Source organism: Vigna unguiculata, chromosome 10, assembly GCF_004118075.2.
Source record: "Vigna unguiculata cultivar IT97K-499-35 chromosome 10, ASM411807v1, whole genome shotgun sequence".
Lineage (NCBI taxonomy): Eukaryota > Viridiplantae > Streptophyta > Magnoliopsida > Fabales > Fabaceae > Vigna > Vigna unguiculata.
In genome coordinates this window covers 3,121,641-3,131,545 of record NC_040288.1, presented here as the reverse complement: position 1 = coordinate 3,131,545, position 9,905 = coordinate 3,121,641, and the positions used below count along the sequence as shown (strand labels likewise).

The following is a 9,905-nucleotide window of genomic DNA, read 5'->3' as shown; positions in this document are numbered from 1 at the left end:
GTGTGCATCAAAGTCAGACATGATGACATGGTTGAAGGGAAAGCACACCAACCATGTTTGGCCTACAAATTAGGATATATATTATGTTGAATACATTGTGGTGTGCACAAAACTAATGGCTTCTAATAAATTCTCTTCTATTTGGGTTTTCTTTCTTTGTGTGTTTGCTTTATCATGTGCTAGGGCAACATCAATGAATATACCTGTTGCTTCTGCCTTTCATGCAAGTAAGTGAATTTTAAAAGAAAAGTTATTATTTTTAAAAGTTTAAATTTGTTATGTGGTAAATCTATATATGAATATCATTCTTCAAATCCAAATGATCACCCTTACTCAGACATTTTAGATATTAAACAACTTCTTTATTGTTGGAATAAACAGTTTATACCAAAATGAAAATAAGTCTTTGATTATGTTAAGGCGACTATTTTTTGCATCCATGATTTCCTTTTGCGCCTAAAATTATATAATTTATATCTTTTTAATTATAAAAATTGGAAACATATAAATTGTATAACTTTTAAATGTATTTTGCATTACATAATATATAATATAATTTTAAACTATATTTTGAATTACATATGTTATAAATTACATATTATATATATATATATATATATATATATATATATATATATATTTGCATGTATATTATGTTAAGGCAATTATTTTTCTCATCAATGATTTCTTTTTACACCTTTAGAGGCTGTAGGAAAGATCTAAAATGCTTATAATTTATATATTTTTTATTATGGATTTTGGATACATGTGTGATCTAGAAATGTATTTTAAATTAGATAATGCATAATTTAATTTTAAATTTCTGGATAATATAGTTGAAAAATATATTCCAATTATATAATTCGAAATATATTTTTAAATTTTTAGATTACGTACCTTAAAGATATATTCTAAATTATCTGATATATAAGATAAGTTTGAATTTTTGTAATGCGTAATTCATAAATACATTTCAAAATGTGAAATAGATTTTTGAATTACATAATCTATATATATGCATTTCAAATTATGTAGTCAAAAATAATTTTTTGAACTTCTGAATTTATTAATTTAAATGTATTTTTGTATTTCATAATTTTAAAATACATTTCAGATTGTGTAATATAAAAATTATTATGAAATATACAATATAAAAACATATTTTAAATTTTGCAATTTAAACTAAATTTACATATTACACACTTCAAAATGTTTTCAACTCAAGAATAATTTTAGTTTTGATCCGCAGAATCTAAAATAAACTTTAAGATTACGCAGTTCAAAATATTTTCAACTCATGAATAATTTAATCTTTTGTTACGAAGAGGTTAAAAGAAAAACCCTTGTACTACTCTACAGGTTCATATGAGAAGGACGCGGGCCGAAGGTCACTAGCCCAACAACGAAAGGTGGGCCCAAATAATGCAGATCCTTGTTGTCACCATTATCGCAAATGATATATAAATATATATTAGATGTCAAAATTAATAGCCATGTTTAGCATGTCTTTTTTTAAATATATATATATATATATATATATATATATATATATATATATATATATATATATATTATCTGGTCTAAGTTTGTATTAGAGTGTAAAATCAAGTTCAATGGAGTCTTCATGACCTCCAAACTTGTTTTTGTAATCTAACTTATCTTATCGGATTCTGGTCAAAGTGGCGAACTTGCTTTTCTTTTAATTAAAGTCTAAAACAAAAATAATTTAAATATATGAACCTTTTTATTATATTATTTATAATATAAGTATATAATTATAACTTTAATCATTAATACGGATTAAGTTATAGCTTTTAATATGGATTAATATATATATATATATATATATATATATATATATATATATATATATATATATATATATATAAAAGTAGTTTTGATCCATAAGATAAATAATAGAAGGTATTTGCATATTACAATTTTTTTATAAAAAAATAAATAATCAATATCTTATATAAATTAATGTCAATATTATTATACATTAAAATTATTGTTAACAAAAAATGTATTTATTGAAATAGAAGTGAACAAAACAATATTTAAGTTTTATAATATAGAGTATGATTGATTCATTTTCAATTTTGCATTTATTTTCTTATCCTAGTAAGTCTTTTTATTGTTTTGGAACAAATCAACACTTGATTCACAATATCTTTTAAATTATAAGCTCAATTAGTAGACTGCATATTGTTAGTGTATTGTTAGCATAATAATTATTTATACCAAAACAATGGATTAACCAAACACTATAACACAAATGCAACAATCATAAATTAAGCAGTAGGTTAAAAGTTGAACAACTATAATACTCATAGGATTAATTTAGAAATGATATTTGTGTACTAAGATAAATTTAGCAATAATACATTAAGATAGTTAATTTCTTAAAAGCATACATAATTTATTAAAAAAAATATTACTAATCAATATGAGAAGTGCAGAAGAATTAATGAAAGTTAATCTATAGGAAAAATCGTCCTAGATATCTTGATTTCTTTTTTAAAAGTGAACTGTAGAAATCTTTTCCAGGATGTTAAAAAAAAAACAGTTTGCATAATACAACAGAAAATTTGATCATTTTCAGTTTTTTTGGTTATTCCTATCACTTCATATTCACTTTAGTGTTATTTGGATTTAACTCTACATATTATTTTGTTACTAATGGATTCAAATTGACGGCTGTTTTGTAATTGGGGGTCTATTGTAATTTGAATTTGTAAAATAGGGTCTCTCGAATTTTTTTTTTGCGAAACAGGGTCAAGTCGTCATGGACGACATTAAAGGTGAAGTCGTCCTTCCCCCAGCCGGTTTCATTTTTGTTTTTTAAAAAACGATGTCGTTATGGTAGAAACCGGTTTTTGCACATCTAAAATTAAAGTCGTGATGATGGATGTCGGTTTCACTTTTGATGATAATCCATTCCGATCTTTAATTAATATTTAATAGTAAATGATGTATGATGAGTCAGTGGCAGACTTAAAGTACAATACGTCCAACTCAATTCATCAAATAACAAGTTTTTTTAAATAGTTACTGACAACGATACAAACTCTGCACAAGCATCACTAACGTAGAATTTCACCATCTTCGATCTTAATAGAACCGGGTTTAGGATAACAAACTGACATCCCAACTAGGTAGCCCTTTTCATTTCCTGCTTCTTTTCCAGTCCCGTATTTTGGATTTGAAGTGCATAAAACCCTTCCATCCTAAGTTAAGCATAATCATAAATATAGAGATGATTCACTGAACCTTTTAATTCCTTATAAAGATATAAAAGTACCACCAAAATGTATTCCTAATGAATATATGAATTACACAAAATTTAACGTAAGTTTATCTACATGATACAACTTATATGGGAACAAAAAATATCAAATATTACCTGTCCATATAGAGTAACATTGACAACACCGGTGTGCATATGAGCAGTGCCATATATAAGATAACCACCTTTTGTCATTGGGATGTTTGCTTTCTTAACATGAGGGAAGTCATTGTCATGATTTCTCGGGATCTTGTACTCTGCCTATAACAAATTGAGAAACTTATTTTACTCACATATCGACGAAAAAAGTAATTAATAGCCTAATACTTTTGTTTGGAAAAGAAATGAATTTCAAAAGTTTGCTTATGATTTGTAAAGTCTTGTGTGTATTGAACAAATGATCTACCTGACAATCATGAATTGTTGTAGAACCATTTGATCTTACACGATCAGTTGAATCAAGTATATAGAACTTAAGAGGCACTTGGTGTTCATCCCAATCAATCCACTTTATTTTGTATCTTAGGGCAAGTTTTCTCGTTGGGCCACGAAAACCATCTCTTAATTTGCATTGTACGTTATCTTGACAACAAAAGAGCCCTCCTTTATAATTTCTAGACAACAATTGACCATTGATGCCCGTTGTGACATTGTAAAAGTCCTTTGGGAGATTCATAAGCTTGCACCTACACTCTGTACACCCTTTTCTATCTTGTGTTCCACGTGTATCAATAACCATGATGCTAAACAACCATTTTTCTTTAAACCCATGCTTTATTTTTGTAGGATTGCCTAATTCAACTGCAAAAGGATCTGGAAGATTTGAAGATGTTCCTCGTGATTCTCCTCCCAAGCCCCAATAATGTGGAAGCAAAAAACCTTGGCATGCACCATCATTTCTTTCGAATTCGATACCATTGCTAAGGTCGTGAGATTGTTTAATGTACTGTGACATGGTAATGTTTTCAATATATTTTACAGCAAACCAATGATGAAGGTAAGTTTCATACAAAGGTACTGAATTACCATCTTCATCAACTACTTCAACATCAAAACTCTTGACCCCAATGTGACCCCTTGGAAATTCAATGTCTAGTAATGTTTTCACCACAACTTTCCCTGGTCCCACTTCAAAATTTTCAGACAAAAAGGTAGCTGACTTTATATGATTTTCACCAGACTCTAATACAACGGAGTCAGTTGTGTCAAAGAGCAACGCCATTATTGATAATAAAATTATTGCTCCTTTAGAGATAGTCCTCATATCAACCTACACAAAAATTGTTGCCATTAGCCATGAAAATATGCATATAGGGTCATTCATTTGATAATCTTGTAGATGATTTAAGATGTAGTGAAAACTTGTGAATTGGATAAGATGGAAAAGAAAAGGTAAAGTAATAGAAAATTGACGATAAAAAGTTCATACCATATAAGAAAAAGATAATGTGTTGATCATGGTGGTGATTTGTTCTTGGATGAAGATGTGTGATCGTTCAAATTTTAAAGTAGGTAAATTTATAGGTAGATGAAATTAATTGCTAGTTTTATATATGGCGGATCACTATATGACGATTAATCTGGCGTAACTAAATTTTAAATTGATGTTGGTTGTCTCTTCTTTGTTGGTTGTATAAGGTGTTTTGTAGTGTATTTAAACCTAAATTAACGTGTATTGACATAGTTTTACAGATCTACCAAACTATTTTGAAACTTTGTAACTATTTGTAGATGTAAAAACAACTTGATTAATGATTTGTTTGGACAAACTTGACATGGTTTCACTTATATAGGTGTTTTTTTCCTAGATAGCAAAGTTCCAATATTATATGACAGTAAGTTTTGAGTTAAATTATGCTTAAAAGATGAAAATTAAAAATATCAATCATATATTTAACCAAAAGAAGTTTATTCAAACAAACAACTATGGAAGAGAAAAATAATAGTTTTAATAACATTAATTAACATACACTTAAGATATAACATATATATAAAAGCAATTGTGCATGGTAACAATTATAATATATTGTGTTTATTAAGTATGCCGGATATTTCTTTTATCATTATCCAAGAAACTTATTTTAATATTTTTATTTTTATAAAATATGAACATGCATAAAATCAAAATCATCGGCATTTACTTGTTAAGAAAAAATGTTAATCAAAGAAAAGTTCTAATCATCATCATTGTTACTTTAATGGCTAAATTGAATAATTATTCTTTTACTCATGGTGACAAAAGTAATTTAAAATAAATTATAATTGGTGTAAATTATGTCAAACTGAAATAGGACTTAATACTTAAAATTAAGAAAGTTAAAATCAACAAAAATCATATTAAAATAAAATGAGATAGGTAAAAATTAAAATGGAAAGAAAAATAACTGTGATTAGTTAAAATAAATTTAAATAATAATTTTTTGTAATTTAAAATCATTATGATTATTATTAATTATATTATTATAAGTAATAAAATTAGTTGGTGATGCTGATAAAATTAGGGCATATAAGCAATACTCTCATGTCATGTTGACTTTATTTTATTTTTATGTTATTAATGAAGGAAATACAAAATGTAAAAATCTTCACAAATTCATCTTGGCAATTCTTCTCTCATTCATTAAAACAATCACATATCTTTTTCGCTTTCTTTCCTTTACTAATGCAACAACATAAATATGCAACCAAAATCTTATTAAGTAATTTGATAGTTTGAAATTTTCTAATAAATAAAAAGGTTAAAATACACATTGGGTTCCTATTTTTGTTTAGTTGTGTCAATTCAGTCCTAATATATATTTTTTATTCAATCAAGTCCCAATTTTTGTTAATTTTGTTTAATTTGGTCTTTTTTTTGCTAACGTCGTTTAAATAATTAACGTCAACGAACAGTGACTCTCCCACGTGTCACTTCGTGATTTATTTTTTTATTTATTTTTTTCTTTTTCGAAAAAATTTCCACATGTCAATGCATCAGCGTGCCACATATCAGAGTTAATGTTTTATTTTCAATTTGGACCCATCTTCGTTATTTTTGTTCAATTTAGTCCTAGTTTTTTTTAAAGAATGGAGCAATCTTGTCCCTCTTCAAATTGAGACCAAATTTAATTTTTATATAAATGTTATAATGATGTTTTTATTAAAAAAAATTTAAGGCTACAATTATTTCGCTTTCATGATATAGAGGATGATTGGTTCATATTCAATTTTGCATTTATTTCTTTTTTCAAATGTTCATTTTGGTGTGATTTGCACCTCACCCTACACAAGTCTTTTTATTGTTCTCAGACTCAAATTGGCACATGATTCACAACATCTTTGTAATTGTAAGCTCAACTAGTAGACCGCGTTTTCTTAGCATATTGTTAGCATAAAAATATTTATACATACCAAACAATTCATCAAACAAACACTATAGCACAAATAAAGTCATCATAAACAAAGCCGTGGGTTAAAAGTAAAATAACAATAATAATTTTGAAATGATATTTATGTAATAAAACCTATTTTTTCAAATTAAGTATGCAAAAACATAAACTTAGCAATGATGCAGTAAGATAGTTAATTTCTTTAAAGGATGTAGAATTTATTAAAACTTTTATTACTAATTAATATAAGAAGTGCAGAAGACTTAATGTAAGTTTATCTATAGGAATAATCATCCTAGATATTTTGATTTTCCTTCTACAAAAGTGAATTGTAAGGATCTCTACATGGATGTAATAAAAACAAGCTTGCATAATACGAGAGAAAATTTATTATTTTTCGGTTTTTGTGTTTATTTCTTTCACTTCATCTACACTTTGGTGTGATTTGTAATTAACTCTACACATTCTTTTGTTATTAATGGATTCAAATTGACACTTGGTTCACAAAATTCTTTATTTTTAATTTATAAACTCTATATGCACAAAAAATGATTGTATACCATATAACCCACCAAGAGAACACAATCATAAACCAAATAGTGGATTAAAGGTAAGACAACATCGTTTTTGTTTGGTTAGACGATGTAGGTTAACGGTTTTCATTGAAGTAAATTTTATCTATAGGAAAAATCATCCTAGATATTTTTGATTTACCTTTTACGAAAGTGAATTGTAGAGATCTTTACGTGGATGTAAGAAAAATGTTTGCATAATACAAGAGAAAATTTATTCATTTCCAGTTTTTCTAGTTATTCCTATCACTTCATCTTCACTTTAGTGTGATTTGGATTTAACTCTACATATTATTTTGTTACTAATGGATTCAAATTGACACATGCTTCACAAAAATCTTTATTTTTAATTTATAAGCTCAATCAGCCTAAAAAACATTGTATGCCATATAGCCCACCAAGAGAACACAATCATAAACCAAGTAGTGGATTAAAATAAGACAACAGTAATACACATAATGATGATCTAGAATTGGTGTTGATGTATTACAATTGTTATACTACAAATTGTATAAGTCATTACAGAAAGATAAGTCACTAGTTTCACATCAAATTTCCTTCAAATACTTGTTTTGGTATTTGTTCTGCTAAGTAAATGTAGAAATGCCCCATAGCTCCGGTACGAAACTTGTTTTCATATACGGATTCCAGTGTTAGAATTTCACCATCCTCGATCTTGATAGAACCGGGTTTAGGATAACAAACTGACATCCCAACTAGGTAGCCCTTTTCATTTCCTGCTTCTTTTCCAGTCCCGTATTTTGGATTTGAAGTGCATAAAACCCTTCCATCCTAAGTTAAGCATAATCATAAATATAGAGATGATTTACTAAACCTTTTAATTCCTTATAAAGATATAAAAGTACCACCAAAGTTTATTCCTAATGAATATATGAATTACACAAAATTTAACGTAAGTTTATCTACATGATACAACTTATATGGGAACAAAAAGTATCAAATATTACCTGTCCATATAGAGTAACGTTGACAACACCGGTGTGCATATGAGCAGTGCCATATATAAGATAACCACCTTTTGTCATTGGGATGTTTGCTTTCTTAACATGAGGGAAGTCATTGTCATGATTTCTCGGGATCTTGTACTCTGCCTATAACAAATTGAGAAACTTATTTTACTCACATATCGACGAAAAAAGTAATTAATAGCCTAATACTTTTGTTTGGAAAAGAAATGAATTTCAAAAGTTTGCTTATGATTTGTAAAGTCTTGTGTGTATTGAACAAATGATCTACCTGACAATCATGAATTGTTGTAGAACCATTTGATCTTACACGATCAGTTGAATCAAGTATATAGAACTTAAGAGGCACTTGGTGTTCATCCCAATCAATCCACTTTATTTTGTATCTTAGGGCAAGTTTTCTCGTTGGGCCACGAAAACCATCTCTTAATTTGCATTGTACGTTATCTTGACAACAAAAGAGCCCTCCTTTATAATTTCTAGACAACAATTGACCATTGATGCCCGTTGTGACATTGTAAAAGTCCTTTGGGAGATTCATAAGCTTGCACCTACACTCTGTACACCCTTTTCTATCTTGTGTTCCACGTGTATCAATAACCATGATGCTAAACAACCATTTTTCTTTAAACCCATGCTTTATTTTTGTAGGATTGCCTAATTCAACTGCAAAAGGATCTGGAAGATTTGAAGATGTTCCTCGTGATTCTCCTCCCAAGCCCCAATAATGTGGAAGCAAAAAACCTTGGCATGCACCATCATTTCTTTCGAATTCGATACCATTGCTAAGGTCGTGAGATTGTTTAATGTACTGTGACATGGTAATGTTTTCAATATATTTTACAGCAAACCAATGATGAAGGTAAGTTTCATACAAAGGTACTGAATTACCATCTTCATCAACTACTTCAACATCAAAACTCTTGACCCCAATGTGACCCCTTGGAAATTCAATGTCTAGTAATGTTTTCACCACAACTTTCCCTGGTCCCACTTCAAAATTTTCAGACAAAAAGGTAGCTGACTTTATATGATTTTCACCAGACTCTAATACAACGGAGTCAGTTGTGTCAAAGAGCAACGCCATTATTGATAATAAAATTATTGCTCCTTTAGAGATAGTCCTCATATCAACCTACACAAAAATTGTTGCCATTAGCCATGAAAATATGCATATAGGGTCATTCATTTGATAATCTTGTAGATGATTTAAGATGTAGTGAAAACTTGTGAATTGGATAAGATGGAAAAGAAAAGGTAAAGTAATAGAAAATTGACGATAAAAAGTTCATACCATATAAGAAAAAGATAATGTGTTGATCATGGTGGTGATTTGTTCTTGGATGAAGATGTGTGATCGTTCAAATTTTAAAGTAGGTAAATTTATAGGTAGATGAAATTAATTGCTAGTTTTATATATGGCGGATCACTATATGACGATTAATCTGGCGTAACTAAATTTTAAATTGATGTTGGTTGTCTCTTCTTTGTTGGTTGTATAAGGTGTTTTGTAGTGTATTTAAACCTAAATTAACGTGTATTGACATAGTTTTACAGATCTACCAAACTATTTTGAAACTTTGTAACTATTTGTAGATGTAAAAACAACTTGATTAATGATTTGTTTGGACAAACTTGACATGGTTTCACTTATATAGGTGTTTTTTTCCTAGATAGCAAAGTTCCAATA

The 9,905-nt window shown here is 28.2% G+C and overlaps 2 protein-coding genes across 2 annotated transcripts; both read right to left on the bottom strand.

Moving 5' to 3' along the window:
- Nucleotides 1-2,928: 2,928 nt before the first annotated feature.
- LOC114165701 lies at nt 2,929-4,793 on the bottom strand. Its single transcript, XM_028050266.1, has 4 exons — nt 4,719-4,793; nt 3,696-4,559; nt 3,407-3,550; nt 2,929-3,230 (listed from the first exon to the last, which is right to left on the bottom strand). Exons 1-4 carry the CDS (start codon nt 4,746-4,748, stop codon nt 3,087-3,089), a joined length of 1,182 nt encoding a protein of 393 aa, XP_027906067.1. The 5' UTR covers nt 4,749-4,793; the 3' UTR covers nt 2,929-3,086.
- Nucleotides 4,794-7,738: 2,945 nt separating this feature from the next.
- Nucleotides 7,739-9,584, bottom strand: LOC114165073. Its single transcript, XM_028049726.1, has 4 exons — nt 9,510-9,584; nt 8,487-9,350; nt 8,198-8,341; nt 7,739-8,021 (listed from the first exon to the last, which is right to left on the bottom strand). Exons 1-4 carry the CDS (start codon nt 9,537-9,539, stop codon nt 7,773-7,775), a joined length of 1,287 nt encoding a protein of 428 aa, XP_027905527.1. The 5' UTR covers nt 9,540-9,584; the 3' UTR covers nt 7,739-7,772.
- Nucleotides 9,585-9,905: the final 321 nt, after the last annotated feature.